The following is a 19,380-nucleotide window of genomic DNA, read 5'->3' on the forward strand; positions in this document are numbered from 1 at the left end:
TGGGGGGGGGGCACAGGCGAAGCCACACGTGGGCTGGAGGGTGGCACGAGCCGAAACACCTGCAGGGACCCGCTCACCCCGGCAGAGCTGCTGCAGCCTTGTGCATCAGGGAGCTGAAGGGCCAGGGCGGCGCGGGGGGCTGCTGCGGGGGGAGGCGGCGCGGGGACGGGGAGGCCAAGCACTCCCTGACGGCCGCGGCGAGCTGTTACAGCTCCTCTGCCCTAACGTCACCCCCTCGGACAGACTGCAGCGGAATGGGATTTGTCACATTGCCATCGGAAGAGACCAGCTCGTTGCGTTTCCCTTCCAGCCGTCCCCACGGCCCGGACGCCCTGCTCCGACGTGTGAAACGCTCTTGGACAGGGCCATTCACACGCCGCCCGGCCACCGGCAGCGCGTYGGGGAGCTGCCCACCCGGCTCTCCCCCCTGCCGGCGAGGACCCCGGCCGCAGGGCTGCCGGCTCCCGCGGCGGGTCCGGGAGGACCGGTGCAGCGCAGGGAGCAGGCGGCCTCGCCGGGGAGGCTGGAGCACGAGCGGTGTTTGCAGGGCAGAGGGAACGAACGGCTGCGCCTCGGCGCCAAATCGCTCGCTTTGTTTAGCTACACAAGCCCGTGTTGCTGAGCAGGGCAGAACCGCAGGCTCCGGCTTCCAGGCGCTGCTACTCTGCCAAATCTTAAACCTGTATYGTGCGAGCGAAAGGCTGGGGGGTTGCGAGGAGCCTGGGCAAAGCGACGCCGCGTGCAGCAGGCAGCCYGCGGCGAGCGCGGCCGGAGGCTCTGCAGCACAGCCCCCTTCCCCTCCGCTGCCGGCGTCCCGCGGCCTCCCTGCAGCAGCGGCTCGGGAAAGGGCTCCGGAGCAGCTGGGCAGCGAGGAGGGCAGCGGGGACCGGGCGCACCGCTCGCCCCACGGCAGCTGTAGTGCGAGCAGGCTTCGGCAGCRCGTCTCCCTGCTCTCACGACCTGCRGAAAGTAAAGGCGAAACACGTCCCGGTTTGGGCCCTGAAGCAGTTGCCCCACGGCGCTCACCAGGCTTAAACCCAGACTCGGTACTGCATACGGAGGAGACATACGACGCACACAAAGGAGGAATTCCACAACGATGGTAACGCTCGTTTTAAGTCTTATTGCTCCAGAAAGGCTCCGAGAGCCTCTGATATGTGAAGGAGCTGGGTCCTGAGGAGTAAAGGAAGACCACAGGGGTAACTCCTATCCGACACTAGCACCGCTGGACCTCAAACACAGCAGCAAGGGGACAAAGGGGAGCTATCTAACCCCTCTAGGCTACAGCCATCTCCGTTCTCTCCTCCGTGCGGACCAAAGCTGGCCGGGAGATCCCCGCGACGCCCGCGAGCTGCCGGAGGTGTCGCACTCGCTGCAGGCTGGTGCAGATAACACGTTTCCCAGTCCTCCTGAGGCTTGGCTTGTCCCCCCCCCTCCCACCCCACATCCCTCTTGTAAACAGCATAGTCAGAAGTAAACAGTTTCGTACAATCACTCCTAGAGCGTGGCAGGCCGGGGCGCCGGCTGCAGCACACGCTCGGGCTCCACGCCAGCCTCGAGGGCGGCGGGGTTTCCCAGCGAGGGCGTTCGGCTCTCGCCGCTCTCACCAGCGCCCCTCCGGCATCTGGACGTTCAGCTTCGGTGCCGCAGGCTGCCTGGCACAGGGCTGGGCAGCGGGCTGCAGGCTTGTGGCTGCTTTCCTTTAGCTTGAATTTTCCCAGCTGCACATCCAAATGCCAAAAACTTCTACTGCAGGGGGGAGAAGTTCAACCTGCAGGATCTGGGCAGGAGATGCTTGATAGACCCAGCCCGGAAGAGATGCCTAAACACCTCTTGCATCTCAACACATGCAGGTTTGAGCCGTTCCCCATTGCTGCCTTGTTCTAGAGGGAGCGCTGGTCTGGGTCAAAGTAACTGGAAGAGAGATGCTAGGAGCTTGTAAACACTAGGCAGCTTCCTTAATAGTCCGGGGAGTCGAGCACAAACAGCAGCAAAGTCATCAGGGAGAAATGCTTTTAAAAGGACAAACTAAACAGGGGAACATCCACATTGGCCAAAGGCTAGCAGCCCTAGGACTCTTCCTTGGAAGTGTTTGCTAAATCCTAAGTAAGGCACTACGGTCTAGCTCACTAACATCAAGCTGCTTTGAAAACACAACTGCAATGCAAAAGCTGAGGTGGAGCCGTGTGGTTCGAAGATGGCTTGAAACCGTGATGGGCCAAGAGGGCGACCCTCGCGGGCTGGCCACAGGCTTGGCCTGCCAGCTCCGAACAGGCGGTGCCTCCCGCGGCTCGCTGCCAGCCCCAGGGAGGAAGAGGGTGCTCGCAGCCGGCTCGAGGCCGGGGTCCCGGTGAGCAGCCCATTCGCCTGCCACCTGCACGTCCTGCATTTCAGGCTTGGTTTCTCCACGTACAGGCACGGAGAGAGACTCAGTGCCCAGGAACAAATGCGAGGACAGGCTGCTAGCTCTGGGTGTCACAGGCCAGAGCAAGCGAGCTCCACGGGCAGTTCTGCAAGGCATCCCCTCCACCCGGGACACAACAGCTCTCCTGCTAGGAAGGTCCCTTCTCCTAGGGCGTAATGCCTGGGGAAGGGTCCTTCCGGCAGAGAAAGCCTGTATGAGCAGCTTCGGGAGGGTAAAGCCCTCTTACTCCACTGGTTCAAGCCAGGGTAAGGTTTTAACAGTCAGTAGCAAAGGCTCTGTTAGGTGGAGGAATGATGCTTCAGTGAYTGGGGCACTAATGCTGGACTTGTAAAACACAGGGTTCAGTCCTGGCTTCACTGCAGCCCTCCCRCGGGATGCTGGGCCAAGCGTGGGGGCTCTGCAAGCCCTCCCARGAGCGGGGTGAGAAATCCACCCTCGACTCCCCGGAGGAGCCTCCACAAGGCTGCTACAGGGATCTACTGCTAGTTGGAGAGAAATCAGAGCAGCCAAACTGCACTTCAAAGCCCCCGAGAGCGCTCTGTGGCCAGGGCTGAGCGCACAGCCTGCAAACCAACCCTGAACTGCCTAAACCCCAGTAACTGTCCTGGAAGGAGTTTATACAGCCCCGGTCTGGCTGTGGCTGGCCACAACCCACAGAGGCATCCCTAGGAACAAGCAGAAGAGCTGAGTGGGAACAGGCGTGCAATTTGTGCTGGCCAAACCATCACAAAAGACCCATGGCCTCGAGCCTCATGGCATCATCTTCCTAAGGAGGACCGGGCCCTCCTGCAGTGACAGCCTTAGCCTTGCGTCCTGGAACAGACAGAGAGAGGAGAAAAAACAACTCCTCCTCTCCCCCTTTCCCAGCTTTAGCTCTGCCTTAGCCCACATAAATTAACTGCATTTCAATTCATTCCCATGAGGTCAGTAAAGTCTACCAGAGTAGATAGAAGGAGGCGCTGTCAGTTTAGGAACCTTTCAGTGATGATAAATGGAAAGCCAGAGCCTGAACGCAGGCCACAGGCAGTTCCCACTGCCAGGAACAGGGGAGTCAGGGGGACCCTCTTCTGCCCGTGAACTTGGCCAGCTCCCACTAAGCGCTGAACACCTGGGAGCTTGGGAGTGATGCTTGATCAGAACAGCCTATTCCCCAAACTGGTGCCAGCTGATTTAACCTGGTGGGAAATGTTCCAGCTGGTTCAGAATCTGCAGGATAGAGAAGAGGTGGTGCTTTACACTGCATTTACAGTGAGCTAAGTCTAAAGACATCACATGGGGTCAGCCCCAGAATATCAGTGTTGCTCTAAATATAGGCAAGGAAATGGCGTATTAACTGCTCAGCCTGAGGTTCCAATCTCCTTACCTGAGCGTCCTGCTGAACTGTAACCAAGGGAGCAAACCTAAAGCAGCATTGCCTTTTGCTTCCTGGAGAGTGCTGTCTAGCAAGGAAAAGTGTTTTGCAGGAGGCTAGAATCCAGCCTGTGAGCYGTTTAGGCCAAACATCCTCCTCTCCCTAGTGCTGTTCCTAACAGCTGCAGTTTGGCATAAGTGAGTTCAGATTAGTGGATAGCGTTCTGCTTTTCTTGTATGTAGACAACATCTGTCTGAAAACGTACCTACTGGCTCCCCACGGCCCTCTGTATTGCAAGACTGTCCATAACAAGTTTCACTAATGAAAACCAGGAAGAATAAAGTCTGTCCATCCCAGAGGCAGACCTGCCTTGCAGAATGGCTTTCCAGCTTGTTTGTACTACTCTATCCTAACATCAACTGCTTATAACCTGAGCAGCACTTGCCTAGTCAGAAGTTACCTGGCTATGAATTCATTAACTGCTTGCAACGTGCAGTCTCCAAGACACACTTTTACTAAAGCCTTGCACTCCCAGTGCAAACCCAGCAATCACCTCATCCCCCTTTCCCCTGGGGAAAGCAAAAGCTTTAACCCCAAAGTTGTGCCCAGCTGGACTCAGACATGGGGCCTGGCAGTGTATCACGCTGCCGGGGTCCTGCTTCCCACCCCTTTATGGACTCAGATCTTCTCTAGAAATGTTTACTGAGTCAAACTGCAGCACAGGGGGACACAGGGATGGCTGGGCAGTGGCAGCTCTGCTATCCGGATCTTAATCAAGGATATTTTCATGAGCATGATAGCTGCTTGGCTTGTGCTCTTCTGTAGGCCCATGCAGCCCCCCTCCCACAACCCCAAAACACCTCTTCCCAACAAAACAAAACAACACCCAAAGATTTCACATTGCCAAAGATCCTGCAGGCCAGGGATCTTCTATATCGTCTTCTTCCCTTATCTTCATCTTCCCTAGTTGCACRTAAGTAATGGAGATTATGGGTCCCTGGTAAATAAACCTGCAAAAAGAACCAAAAAAGAAACAGGTATCAGGCATACGTGTAATTTTGTTCCAGTCACTAAGCCATGACTAAGGAGAATGCAGTGTCCCACCAAACCTCCCTGCCCCACCCCAGACTGCAGGCAGGTAGATTTGAATCGCATGCAAACTGTATTTGCTGTGTCTCCATTTTTCATTTCCAACCCTTAATTAAAGCAGTATTTGAGAGACTGGGAGAACTCAAGATGAATGCACGCTTTCTTATTACATGGTTGAAGTCAATGACTTTTAAATAACGCCTGTGAACAACTGCACTGAGTAGAAGGTGAAAGGGAGCATCACTGGAGTYGTTCATCCGCCTGGATGGAAGCACTGTAGGACACTGCTGCAGAGGTGGTGTCCTTGCCCAAGGCTTTCCTGCTAGTCCCAGTAAGCCTGAGGTGAGCTTTATCACACCTCCCTGCTTGGCAGCGCTCTTGCTACTGGGCCAGGCCTGTCTGTGGTGGGTGCGGGCTCCCTTTAGAGTCATTGCTTTTGAGAAAGTGATTCAGATAGTTTTGTGCTAAGAGCATGTAGCCAGGGTAAATACACATCCAGCCACCTCGGCGCGTGAGCCGGGATCAGCTGTCTCACAGCTAAACACGGCGCTACATTTCCATAACACAGCTCCATCCTACAGGGGTTGCGGAGTTAGCACAGCTGAAGCTAGGATGAACATTTATTGCGACAGAACTCATCCGTGAGGGTCCACATGATGTGCTCCGGAGAGCACTCGCCGGTAACACTTCCGACTGTCTGCACAAACAGGGACACCGAGTCCGTTGCCCTGTGCGTCAGCAGCAGCTTGGGCTCCTCGAGTGGCTGTGCAAGAGGCAGGTAAAATCTATTTTGGTACAACTTAAAGCAGAGCAGGGCTGCTTCTCAGCGCTGCCACGCTGCACTCAACAGCCCACAAGGATGCCTAGCACCAGGGTTTTCAGGGCAGAAAGCTGCCCTGCTGTCCCTGCTCCGGCCTGAGCCCTAACATACTGCTGCCTTAGCGCTTCTGCTGCCCTACAGGGCTCATCCACAGCCTTGGTCCTGCACCTTCTTGTCCTTTTAGCTCAGGATCACAGAAATACTTAACTCCACCTAACTGCGCTGCACATGAGTCACCAGTGTTTCTGTCCTTGTTTGTTTGTAACCGGACAAATTCCCTGTCGATACCACATCAAACACTAAGTCTGGTTCCAAACAAACCAGTAGAGGAACACCACATGCGCATGTAACATCTCTTCTCTTGGGAATCGTTATATGCATTTAACTGTGTATAGACAAACCTCAAACGCAGCATGAGGGGGACACTCGTGGTGTTAACTATGCCTGGTCTACCAAAGCATAAACTGTGCACCCCTCCAACCGCTGATAGCTAAGTTATTTCTGTATAGGAAATGCATCATTCAGGATGTCAAAGCCTTCACAGGAAGGATTAGCAGAGCTGCAGTCAGGGCCAGATGTGTCTGTCGATGGAGGGCCTGGCTCTTCCCCACGGGGGTCCCCTTCTCACCGACATTTGCTCTGCCTGGTGGCACCTCAAAGACTTCCTACAGTGCTGGACCTGGCTGGGCACAGGCCTGGAAGTCACTGAGCAACATGCAGACCTTCAACCCAAGGGTAGGACCTTGCTTTGCTTCAAAACTCCTCATATTATGGACTGGTGGTAATTTTACAGCAGTTAATAGCAATTTAATTTTTCCCCGAACTTCARCTCTGAGCTGCATGGAAAAATGGAGGTGGGCAGGGAGGGATAGCTTCTCCTTCAKCAGGGGCAGATCAGCTCTGGGGGCTCTGCCAGGCCCTCTCCCACCCGGATCGAGCAAGTGGCTCTTCAGATAAACCAAGCGATAGTGTCTGAACAGCAGGAAAGACCTGAAGAAAAACTGCTCCTGCCCAGCAAATTATTCAAATCCCTTAGCCCTAGGAAATCTCATTAAAGAAATACATGCCGAAAGAATACATTTCTTAAAGAAAGCGGCTGCCTCTGCTGCTCAGAGCAGAAACCAGGACCACATGCGCACTGCTTCATAGGGGAGTTGGAGTGGGGAACGCTGCCTTTGTAGGCTGCAGATCAGAAAAGCACCTTCCTGCTTAACAAGGGAGGCTCACGAGAGGCACCGGGACATCAGGTCGGGGGGACTGGCACAACGAATTTTCTGGAAGATTTCTCCTGTGCTGCAGCTTCATTAGCAAGTAGGACAGTGTTTCTGTTCATGTCTCCCTGGAGTAGGAGCATCTTCAGGAAAGATGCCTTGTTTGAGCAATTTCAAGCTCTCACTTCTGAGACAGGAGAGCTCACTACACTGACGCATGTTGTTTCAGGGACTTGTTCAAGAGCTTTTAATCCCTCCACTGATGCCACTTATAGTTTTAATCAGCTCGAATGTTCATTTGGCATGAGCAGGATATGAACCAACAGCCTATGAAGTCCTCATCCAGCACCTAATACAGATGACACCAATGCCCAGGTCAGAGGGGAGCTAGCCGGAGGTGGCAACGCAGTACTTGTAGTAGCAGATGGCCCTGACATAGGGGAGGCCGAAAATCCAGCACCTTCTCCCGTTAATCACATCACCTGCCTTGCGCAGGAATGCAGGGTGGAGGGACAGGGTTGAGGCTCCTTTATTTCCCAGGTTCTTCGTCACGCTCTTTATGTACGCATACATGTGAAACAGTCCTTTGGGAGCTCCCTAAAATCCAACTGCAGTGCCTCCCCCCAGGGTACGAAGAGTGGGGGTGACTCAAGAGCAAGCAGACAAGAACAGCACATCTGGCCAGAGGTGATGGGATCCAGGTCATCCGGAGGGCTCCACTGCTCGCCAGGTAGGATCTACAATGCCCAGGAACATGTCACCGCTCAGCGCAGAGGCCCTGGGGATGCTGCTGCCTGCTCCCGCTGTTGCTGCCAAGAAGAGGAAGTGATCTTGCTTTTATACTATTCCAGGGCTTGTTTTGTCCATGCCAAGATTCACAAACCACACTGAAAACAGTCTGAAGTCAAAAATCAACATTGATTCAGAAGTGAAACTACTACGCTTTTCCTCAGCTTGCTCACATGTTCCTGTCTAGCAGCGTCAGGGCACCTTTACTACAAAGGAATTGAGAGCGGTGCTACCACACCAGATCTAGAGCCTTGCTCCCTGACAGCTTGCAGAGACATTTCTTATATGCATCTGATTCCTGCCCTCCAGATCAAAAAAGCTGTACAGCAGCAATTTATTATCTGTGCTCAGCAGGTAATAAATTAGGCAGAGCACTGGAGCATTCCTGCAGATGTGCTAATCGGGGAGAAATGCCATCACGCAGGGTGAGCAGATGAGCTTTTCCAGCATCAGCTCGGTTGCTTTTTGAAAACACAAACAGGAGAACAAAGCAAATGTAAACAGTTACTTTCAGCAGCAAATAAAATGATCAAAACCCATGGCAGGAGGAAGGGGAGTACTGGAGCAAACAAGAGGCAGCTCAGGCTGTCAGCCATTTCCCTACTGAAGGCGGTACCTGAGATAATGCACATCTGAACCGACACTGACTGCACCGATTCCTGCCGTTCGAGTGTCCACTCCTAAACCAGACCAGCTGTTTTATCGACAGTGAAAAAAACATCATGGAATATGATCTACCAGAACACGCTGCCCCCTGCACTGAGCAAAACCCTTGCTGTTTGATGTCCTATAGGAATTACAACTACAAATTTTCATAAATATTAAATCATTCAGACCTTGCTCACACTTCAGAACAAGGCAGTGGCATCTGTACTGTCTGCTAACAAAGAATCCGATAGGAACGATGGCAATGAAATCGCTAACTTTCCTGTGACTTCACCTTATGCTGGCTGTGAGTAAAGCCTGCAACGAGATGGTGGAAGGTGCTGCCACTTGCTCCTTTTGCGATCTGCTTGTCTTTGTGGCGAAGATCCCTGGAGCCAGCCGTTTGCTCTCACTATACCTCGCTCCTTAGCGATGACTTGCTTAAGAAGTGGACAATCCATCCTGTACAAATCCACAACGTTAGAGACTCTCCCACTGACGATGCTGCATGCACAGGGAGGGAACATGCCTCCCTTGGGGAACTCAAAGTACCACTACTAGAAAGAGAAGGAAGCCAGATGTTCACGTAGTGAGGAGAGGGGGGGAGATATGAGCAGCCCCAGCACTGTGAAACCAACCCCAGGACGGAGGGGACTGTGACTGGGTGCAAAATCCTCCACTGATGTGGATATCAGGAAGACACTGATAGGAAAGGCAGCCCTCAGTTCCTCTGCGAGCGAGGCACAGGCTGGAGATTTGCTACCATGGCCYGAGGACACAGCAATGCTACTGGCACAAGACAGCACTAGAGCCAGCGAAGCACCTACCTTTTTTCACAGCTACTTTTGGACTTCTGGGAAGTTTTCCTGCATCAATAGGTAGGGGTGAAATAGCCCTTAGCGTAAACTGCAGTCACAGTACTGGGCTATCACACAGCAATCAAGAGATTAACAGCAGGTACCCGCCACAGTCCAACCACTTGCTAATTGTACTAGAATGGCTTTTGTCCCCTATGCCTAAAAGGCATGTTTGTGGTAATCAGGCCTTGGATAACCCTGTGCTCCAGAAGATGTGGGAGCCCACTGTTCAAATAAGAAAGAGGAGACCCTCGTTTCCCCCAGGGAATGCACAGCTTGCTGCCCGCCTGCGCAGAACCCAAAGCCCTGGGATGACAAGAGTGTGGCAATAATCAGGCTTGTCTCCACCCCAATCATCATGAAGTTCAGCAGAAGCCAAGCCAAAAACACTCTCCTGGCTGAGAACTGATATTTAATGTCTGCATTTTGGGGGGGGGGGGGTAGCAGAGTATGAAGTCTGCCGACTGGCAGGTGCTTGCAGCAGGACTGCTGGGACATGAAGCAAAATCAGAACAGGTCAATGACATACCAAGGAATAAGTGAAAATCTGACTGCCAGGATCAGGGAGGGTTGCAGTTTTACAGTTTGCCATGAACTAAGTCTGCCTAGGGTCTGAAATTGTCCTGGGGAAAGGGGAACTCACCGCGCTGCCTGACATCCGTATAAGCTATGCACACGTGCTGCAACTATGTTGGAGAGGTTACTTGAGTTTCATGGTCAACCTAAATTACCCAAGAATAGAGTTCAGGAGCTGCCCTCAATCCCATTTTAAGCTTCTCAAGCATGTCTCCAGTTTAAGATCCACATTTAATACCAGCCCAGCAGCAGCAAGAGGCAGGCCGATTCAAACGCACAAGCACGCGATTTATAAAAGCCCCTATAGGAAAGCGCAGCAAACGCATCCCGCTGCCCTGCAAGCAAAACGCAGCGACGCTTCCCCACGACGCAGCACAACGCGCGGCGTTTGCGACGAACATATGGCCGGTGCTCGGCTCCTATCCGGGCCGCGCAGAGCCCGGCCCCAGCGCGCCGGCTGGGTTGCGTTATATAAGCGCAGCCATCGCCCCTGCAGCTGCGTCGCTAGCGGAAGCGATTGGTGCAGACTCGCGGCTGGCTCCATCCAAGGATGGAGCGGGGGGGGGGGGGGGGTTCAAAAGGCAGCCGGGTTTGAAGCAAACAGCCCCCGGCTAGGACTGTCCCCTCGCTGTTTGTTATCCCTGCATGTACTATTCCGCAGTTATGGGCAGGATGAATTTTCGCCGGAGGGCACTGGCTTGTTGCGTAACTCGGCAGCATCGTGTTAGCGCAGCACGAGCGATCGCAGACGATCGGCAAGAGCGGAGGCAGACCCTGACCCTCAGCCGCACAGCGCTAAGCCGCGTTAAAAACCCAGCTCCTGGCCCCGCAAGGGAAGAGCCTCCTTCCCCGCCGCTTTGCCCTGGGGCGCAAGGCAGGGTGTCCTGTTTTTCCCCTAGGGCTTTATCACACCCGTGCGAAGAGCTCTGCAGATTCACTCCACCTCCCCGAGCCCCAGCCCCCACCCGCACCGAGACCAGCACCAAGCACCAAGCCCCAGCCCCAGGCAGAAGCAGTCACATCAATTACTCACACTGAAGGTCTTAAGGGCCTTAAAATATTTTGTGCCTTGCGGTGCAAAGGAGATGGTTTGTGGACCCTTTTGAACAAACCAGCAGTGGCAGGACTAGACCCACCCAATGGGCCTTTCCATGACTATATTCCTGTTTCTCTGGGCTTYACTTCTGGGGACATTCCAGATACTTGCTATTCACATCTTGCTGCGAATGCCCACATGCAGAGAGCTAGGCAACACCCCCCAGGAATTATAGTCTCTTGAGGTTAAGTCCTAAAAGCTTTGGCTTTTGGAGCACGGCTCAGGCAGGACAGGCAGCTGCCAAAGGTGCTGGGAACAGCACAAAGCTCATCCGTGCACATTCCAGAGAGGTACATCCGGACAGGGCATGGACAGCATATCTGTTTTACGTAAGCCCAGGAATGCTTGCCCTAATTGAGCAGTGAGGAGCTTTAAGTACAACCTGCCAAACGGCCTTTACGCTCCCCATCACACCCCGCACGTTGCTGCAGAAGGCTCCCCRTCGGGAGCGGACTGGGCACATGGCGATCGATTGCGAAGCCCCAGGCTGGCCGTTTGCTGGCTCCAGCAGCCCTGTCAGCTCTCTCCCCTTTCTTGCGTCTGTGATTTACTTTGATCCAGTAGGATCTCTTTGGTTTCTGTATCAGGAAAGGACTGGGAAGTCTGAGCTGCAAATTTAACATCTGATATGGGCAGACTGTTTCAAAGATCTTCTATGATCAGCAACATGAAAGGCAGCTCCGCCGCAGCTTGTGAAAGAGCAGGGCTCTCCGAACACAGCCTGGCCTCTTGTAATCTGTAATTATTCAGTTTCATTGAAGTGTTTGGCCGGGAGAATCCCTAGTAACAGCTCTTGTTTATAGACAGCTTTGCCATGAAGGCAACACCTCTCATTCCCATGGTGTCACTGGTTACTCGCACTGCCAGCTACCCCCACCTCCTTTGGGCAGTCCTTCCAGACCATACGTGAGCCCCGAGGCCGCAGGACTGGGATTCAGCAGAGAAAGTCTGAGCTTTGGACTATTTAGGAACCGAGYCTGGGGGGCAAACTCTGCCTGAACTGAGCCGAGAGCAATCCAAGCGCAACTGTTTTGTAAGCTTCCTTCCTGAGCAGACTCGTGTCTCTGAGCTCAGATGCTGAAGACCAAAGCATCCTACCAGGGCTTATGCAACTGCAGCTCACACCAGAAGGAAGTCCCACATTTAGCATGGAAACAAAGCGAGACGCAGCAGGTGCCTTCTAGGTGAGGGCAAGGGAAACAGCCTCATCTGTGCTCAGAGCCCACCTGCCACCGCTCAGCGCAGCCCCAGCCAGCCTAGCCCCGAGCCGTAGCATCCGAGCACACGCGGGGAGGAAGGACTGTGCAAGACAACAAGGCGCTCTCAGCGCTGACTGCCGAAATTAGGCGAGGAAGCAGAGGAGATGGAACTGGCAGCTCCCTCCCTGCCTCTGGGAGCGACAGATACCCAGGGCCGATGTCAGAGGGTGCTCCTGGGTTTCTCCGCTGTACACCAGCCTCTTTGATAGCTAGCGGSCAGGACTGCTGCGGAGCAGGGCTGCTCTTCAGCCCTCTCGCCTGCACTCAGGCTTCGGGCAGCAGTGGGAAGTGCAGCTGCTAATTCTGTTTTCCGTCTCTATTTTATTTTTGCAGTAGAATAGGTGGATAAAATCTCAGAAACAGTGCTGATGAGTCACTATAGAAATCGCTCTGGGAACATAAAAGACTCCATTGTATCGTTACAGAATGCATAAGYGGGCTGGTAAAGGAGACAGTATTATACAAAAACTGCAGATCACTTACCCAGCTGCAAAGCACAGCAGTGCCCTGCCCTGAATTTAAGCAGCACATGTAACCTGGTCCATTCTGGTTTCAAGCTCAAAGGCATCAGGTCGATCCTGTGGGTTAGCAGCCAACATGTCTTTCAAGAGTTGCTTGATCCCCTCAGACATGGAAGTCCTGCGTTTCTGAGGGATGTGCAGCTCCATCTTTGGGTTTTCTAGCAGCGCTTCCCCAACGGGCACAATCTCTGTCCCCTGCTTGATGTAGGTCCCCAGCAGCTCCTTCTTGGTCTCTGCGTCGATGAAAGTTATCCTCTCAATCATGGCCCAGATGATGATGCCAAGGGCAAAGATGTCAGCCTTGGCCGTGTAGTGTCCCTCCCAGACCTCAGGGGCCATGTAGAAATCAGAGCCACAAGCCGAAGACAGCCAGTACTTGTTCACATTCACATTTTTGTTAYTGTTCCCACCCTCCTTGCCCCGAGCAGTCAGGCCAGCGCAGACCTTGCTGAGTCCAAAGTCAGCCACCTTGAGAACTGGGGTGCCAGATTTCTCAGTTATCAAGATGTTGTCTGGTTTCAAGTCCCGATGAACGATATGGTTCTTGTGCAGGAAGGCAATGGCGCTGGTCAGCTGTAGCATGAAGCTCTTGTTCGTCGCCGGGTCTGGTCTTCGCGAGAGCACGTACTGGTTGAGATCTCCCCCTTCGCAGAACTCCATGACAAACCAGAGATAGCAAGGCTCCTCCGCGTAGCCCAGGATCCTCTCACCTTATCAAGGGACAAAAGCAAGAGTGGGTTTTTCAAACACGGTAAAAAGCGTCCACACTATAACTCAGCAATGACAAGGAACAGGCCTGCTTTATGGMTATTAAGTGCCTTAGGAATTTAACTAGGGCCTAACGCACCACAGGGTATCAATAATCACTGCTATTAAACATGATTCATGTGCTCTGCAGATGATACGCACTGCCTGGCTGATGCTTTCATTGCTGTGGCTTCAAATGCTTTTGTATTCTGTCAAATCAGATGCATCAGTGCCATGTTTATGAGAGTTTATTGCCTGGGAACAAGCTCAGGGAACTGTTCACACCCAAATGCAGGTGTGAGTGGCACTGAGCAAGCACAGATGATCTCAGGTGCTTGAAGGGAACTTGAGGGTATTTTCCTGAGCTACCATCAGGTGATTCTCACTGGGCTCTGAAAGCCAAGGCAGCCTAAGATGAAGAGCACAGTTAGCACAGATCCCCCCTCTCCCACCCGACTGAGCTGTGCTGCAGAAGCCGCAGTCGCCAAAGGCTGGTTTATACCTTAAGCTTTGCTAGTATAACTGCCAGGGAGGGGAAAGTAAATCACACCGCTAACATTGTGCCAATAAAGCTTTACTGAAAGCACTTACACCAGTGTCAGAGCCTTACAGCACACGGGCTGTTCTCAAGCTGAAACAGATTGGTGCAGTCTAAGTGTTGCATTTGTGCCAGGGCAGCTCTGCCACTTTATACAGCCTTAGCTAAGCATCAACAAGTCTTTAAACAGAGAAAACTGGAGGCCCAAGTAGCAAACAGTGCGTAAGTGCGATTTCAGCCATGCTTATGAATGTAACTGCAGTCTCGCTCGTTAGTGTTGCTGCCTAGTATGAGCAGAATATTACGCCCCAAACAGCTTCTTCCTTTACCAGCTATCTCATTTAGCTCTCCAGCTACTCTGTCCCTCAGCTCGGAGCATCTCGGGTCCGATTTACTGTATATGGATTTCGCCTCACATCCAACTCCACAAACCTCCTGCCCCCCTCACGTAAACCAGACACACAAAGAAGCCTAACAGCAACATATCAGCCAGGGCAGCCGTGTCTGCGGCCGGCCGGCCCTGCCCAGCAAAGGGAAGGTAGGAGCAGCCCTGGGACTCTGGGATGCAAACCCTGCCTCCTTCCCCCGTGACACCCCAGGTCACCCATTCGGAGCATCCAGGTGACAGGCAGACTCGACAAGCGCATCCAGGGAACTCTCTTGCTCTAGGAATTAGTTTTTGCTCAAACACCAAAAGGGAAAAGCTGGAGGACGCCACTCGCCTCGGCCATAGTCTGCAAATCACGCAGACAAATCTGAGCCTTCTGAGATCAGTTAAATAACTACCAGGGACACCAAGCCCTGGGCTCCTCAGCATCAGTGCCTATAATGGTCAGCAATCGGTGTGGGTGGGAATATCGGTTATTTGCATAAACAGTCTGTAACCATGGCTACTGCTATGGAAATTAAAGCCTGTACAACAGAAAGATTTGGCTGCACCTCCCTGCCCTCAGCAAAAGATGAAGGTTAGGTCTGGGGGATGGGAGGAACCACAAACAGACTGGAGACACAGGGCACGGGGGTGTTTTAAGGGGCCAGATGAGACCCCAGAAGGGTGGGGAGAGGGGACCCAGCACCTGAGCCCGCGTGGCTGAGGGCTGGCTCCAGAAACCGGAACACCAGCCAGGAAAAGCAGCTTCTCCGGTGTGAGCCACCCTTTGGTGAGAAAGCGAGAAAAGCCATGACAGAATGGAAAACCGAAGCGAGGCGGCCACTTGTCTGGGCAACAGACTCCTGCAGAGCCAGAAGAGCCCCAGCCGGGTCCAGCTCACGCTGCCACCGGCTCGGATTTGCCGAGACCCAGCAACACCTCAGCAGGGCACAGAGGCTTCAGTGTTGTCCTGACCCCAGCGCGGCGAGCTGCCGGGCAAGGGGAGAGCATTTCCACGGCAGTGCTGCCGACGGACCCTGCCTGGAGGGAAGCGGCTCAAACGCTGGCTCCCCAGCAGCGGGAGCCCGCTGGCTCTGAGAAGCTGAGGTTTGTTTTTAGCACAACGTAGGTGCCAATTTAAAACTTAGCCACTGAACCTCTGCAAGCGCAGGGAGGACGCCGCTGACCCCCAGTAGCTGCAAGTACCGTGCACTTCACGTTGGGTGCGGTGCTGCTAGGAGAGGTTTAAGCCAAGAGCAATATTTCCTCATTTTCTTTCTATAATCTGAAAGTGTTTTAGTTGTTAAATCATCTTCCTGCCTTCAAAACAAACAGTTTTAAACATAAAGAGCTGGCAAGCAGCTTGTGAAAGATGGGATTTTAGCAAACTGATGTCAAGCAGCCAAGAACTGAAGAGATGCAGACAACAGGCCAGACCTGCCCTTACACAGTCCTCCTCCCCAGAGCAGGCAACCCTTCGCCTCTCCTGCCCGAGCGCAGGACACCTGTGTTAACCTCTCCATCCCTGCCGCAGCCCTCCTACAACCTATCCTGGGATCTCATTAGCAACTTGCTAATTTGCTTGCAATCACTGGGAAAAATTTAATGACAACAGAACCAACATCCCACTCCCCACTGCTGCATGTAACCTTTACCTCCCTCTGTGCAAAGCGGCTGTGCTGGGGCGAGAAGGGACCCGGCGTCACCAAGGCTGGGCACCTGGTCCGGGGGCAGGCGACGCTCGGGCAGCCTGGGAGCGCAGCTGAGCGCCGGCTGCAAGCCGGTGACTTGCTGGGTGACGCGCTGGGGAGCAACGCCCTATCCACGTTCATTTTATCTCTAATAAGCCAGCTCTGCACAGCAATACTACGGGCTAGGAACAGCACGAGGCACGTGGCTCAGCGTGAGCCCTGAATGTGTGCCGGTACCAGGGGGACCGAGCACGTTGCTCAACTACGTGCCTCTCCCGACTGCCCCTCACTCCAGGCTCAGCGCTGGGCTTTCAGCTTCCTCCTTGCACTCTGCCCTTAATGAGATGTGCAATAATAAATTTAAAACTATGAACACGCAGGCTCTGCTACGTAGCTGAACCCCCGCATAGCCTTATATCCCAACAGTTGGGCTCCTGATTGAGGACGCGTCTCTGATTAATCCCCCCCATGTCCTGAACCTTGGCATGTTGGCACGGCATCTGTGCACGCCTGTAAATAGCCCAGCTGCGGTCGTGCAGAAAGGCACGGGAGCAGGGCTGCGTGCCGGGTACCTCGGCGGCAGCGACGCAGAGCGCAGCAGCCGCCGCGAGCAGAGCGCCGAGCGCTGTGGGCAGGGAAGGAGAGCAAGCCAGCTCTGGAGGTTCCCCTAGCTGCAGCATTAGTTTTAAAAAAATATTTATCAATACTGCATCAGACCCAAAGCTGGGAAAGGCAGTAAGCACAGCCTCTGCCAGAGCCTGTGGCCGGCAGATAACACAGGCTGGATGGTAGTCAGGAGGAAAACTGATGGAGCAGAGAACATGCTCCTGTTTGGGGAGCAAAACGGTGTCCTGCACTGAAGACCTCAACTACCAGGCATAGCCTCAGCCATTGCAGGTGCAGTGGCGAGAAGAAGCCTCTCTCAAAGTTGGTCCTTACCATACCCCAGGGCACAGTAGGGAAGCTCTCCTGGGAGCAGAGATCCAGGTGAGCGGGGGACAAGCAGGGCCTCCAACAAGAGCCTGCCAAGGGCAGCAAGGGCCATCTCCATCTCCGGGCCTCCCCCAGGGATGCTGCAGGGCCCCTCTCAGCACAGCCCCTGTAGGGGCCCTGGAGGGGTCAGGCTGGAAACACCTTTCAGCAACGTCTCCTCGAGCAGAGGCCGTGGCTCCTGGGGCTGTCTGGCCTCCGGAGAGCCTGGCTCCGCTTCCCTCTTCAGAGGGCTGCAGCGGGACAGGGGAGGCGAAGCTCTCCCCACGGCAGGGAAGTGACCCTGCGTGAGGAGCACAGGGGACCTTCCCCTGTCTAAGGGATGGGGCACCTATAGCTACCCGAGAGCTTTGCTGCCTTGTCTCGGGGAGCACGACATGGCAGAGGGTTGCAGGAAACGGCTGTACCTGCTCGGAAGAGCTTTACTAGCTGTAGCTGGACACACGTCCCTGCAAAGGGAAGAGTCACCTCTGTTCCCCGGGGAGTCACTGTCAGTCCTACRAAGGTACATAAGGGACTCTCCCAGGCGTACAGCAGATCAGACACTGCCCTTTTTGGGGACACCTCCACCAGCTCAAGTCACCGCTCGCTTGGATGGTTGTGCGTGGAGTGCGAAGGGAGATGAGGGCTGCGCTGGGGAATGCCAGGCAGGTCCAGACATCCCCCAGGAGCGTGGGGGGCAAGCCGGGTGGTGGGGAAGTTTTGAGAGCTGAAGGCCAGCTCTGAGGATGGATTCTGCGGCTCTCTGTGAAGTCTTTGCATGGCACAGGGTTTGGAGGCTGCCTACACTGGGTGTGGGGTGTCCATGGCGCAGGCTCAGCTGGGTGGGGGCACAGCTGATACCGAGCTCCCCAAGGAGCATACGGAGCCCTGGAGCCTCCAGCAGAAGTTTCTAGGACAGAGCATGAGCTGGCCCTGGCTGAGGCAGGCTGGGGGGGGTGCAGGGGCATCAAGGATACAGAGCTCCGGTATTTTTCCAGGTCTCCACTGCACATTGGCAGAGCTGGGTCTGACGAGCAGCCAGGGGAGCAGGGGGATGGCCTGCTTTAGAGATGTCATTGACTGCGGCAGGAGAAGGTGACCCCAGAGAGCCCTAGGATGCTGCTGAGGGACCCCAAGGGGAGATGAGGGTTACAGGGAACCTCACTGCCCCAGGTGCAGGCACTGGTACTTCCAGGACCGTCCCCATAGAGCCAGCTGGTATTGTACTGGGGGAAGTGGGGACAGGCGAGCGCAAGGAACAGCCCCCAAGCTGTAAGAGCTCAGGAGAGCACACAGGACACCATAACCGGCTGGAGGKGGACCTGCAGCCTCAGGGCTCTCAGAGGAGAGGGGATTGCGTGTAGGGACAGAGAGAGACCAGGAAAGGTCCCCAAGGGGYGTGCGTAGGCTGTACAGCAGAGATCAGGGTAACAAAAGGGGATCCCTGAGGACAGAGCCCCAGGAAGGGAGGTGTGAGGGGGGAGGAGGAGGAAGAGGAGAAGGTACTGGACCAGGAGCCCTTGATAGGAGGGCAGGGGAAGAGCCCGAGGGCAGCGCACAGAGCAGGGATGGTCCCCAGAGCATCACCTGRGGACAGTAATGGGGTCACCTGGGAACAGGGCACAGGGCTGAGATACTGCAGAGGGGCAGGGACCCTAAAAGCAGGGCACAGGGTTGCGGAGGTGCTGGAGAGAGGTACAGCAAAGGGGCACCGAGGCAGGACCYGGGGTGGGGGGCGCAGGGAGGAGTATCCCTGGGAGCAGGGACRCAGGCAAAGCCCAAGGGCACAGCATGGGGACAGGACGCGGGGGAAGGTGATGCTGAGCAGGGTGTGCATGGGGAGAGATGCCAGGGCTGGGGGGGTCCTGAAGGGGGGGAGGCACAGGGAGGGCAACACTGGGGTCCCACGGAGGTGCCCAGAGCAGGTGACAGTGAAGCGGGTGCTGGGGGCAGGGGAAGAGCGGAGCGGAGGGACAGGACGCAGGTGGGCAGCGGGAGCAGCGCTGGGGAAGCCTGGGGCAGGTCACGCTGGGGTGCAGAGGGACCCCCGGGTGGGCAGGGGCGATGGTGGAGGTGACACTGGGGGCACCAGGGGCGCAGCAGAGGGACGCCGGGGAGGTTACTGGAGGAGGGGCGCTAAGGAATGGTGGGGGTGATGACGGGGGGAGCAGGGGTGCAGCAGGGGGTCCCCCGAGAGCGGACGACACCAAGGAGGAGAAGGTCAAGCGAGGGGCGATGCTGGGAGGAGGGGGGAGGCCGGGACGGCAGTGCCTGGGGGTGGGCAACGCCAGGAAGTGGGTCCCACGAATTACGTGGTGATGGGGGTGCCCTGGGAGAAGGAGGGGACAACACCAGGGCGTCCTGCACGGGTATCCTAGAGGTTACCCGGGGCAGGGGATGGTCCTCAAGGGATGCGAGGGAGA

At 55.1% G+C, this 19,380-nt stretch overlaps 1 protein-coding gene across 4 annotated transcripts; it reads right to left on the reverse strand.

Annotated features, from left to right (window-relative positions):
* Positions 1–1,107: 1,107 nt before the first annotated feature.
* On the reverse strand, positions 1,108–17,306 carry LOC112972376 (serine/threonine-protein kinase 35-like). 4 transcript variants are annotated; one of them, XR_003255682.1, is made up of 5 exons: positions 16,925–17,305; positions 12,602–13,349; positions 8,626–8,792; positions 7,379–7,705; positions 1,108–4,786 (listed from the first exon to the last, which is right to left on the reverse strand). XR_003255682.1 is itself a non-coding variant. In XM_026078854.1 (3 exons), the coding sequence occupies exons 1-2, from the start codon at positions 17,034–17,036 to the stop codon at positions 12,637–12,639; spliced, it is 825 nt and encodes a 274-aa protein (XP_025934639.1). In that variant the 5' UTR covers positions 17,037–17,301; the 3' UTR covers positions 1,108–4,786; positions 12,602–12,636. The 4 variants fall into 4 exon arrangements, 1 of the variants encoding a protein (XP_025934639.1); XR_003255697.1 differs by lacking the exon at positions 8,626–8,792 and having other exon boundaries at positions 16,925–17,306; XR_003255685.1 differs by lacking the exon at positions 7,379–7,705.
* Positions 17,307–19,380: the final 2,074 nt, after the last annotated feature.

This window comes from Apteryx rowi, unplaced genomic scaffold (genome assembly GCF_003343035.1).
Source record: "Apteryx rowi isolate R43461 unplaced genomic scaffold, aptRow1 scaffold_0, whole genome shotgun sequence".
NCBI lineage: Eukaryota > Metazoa > Chordata > Aves > Apterygiformes > Apterygidae > Apteryx > Apteryx rowi.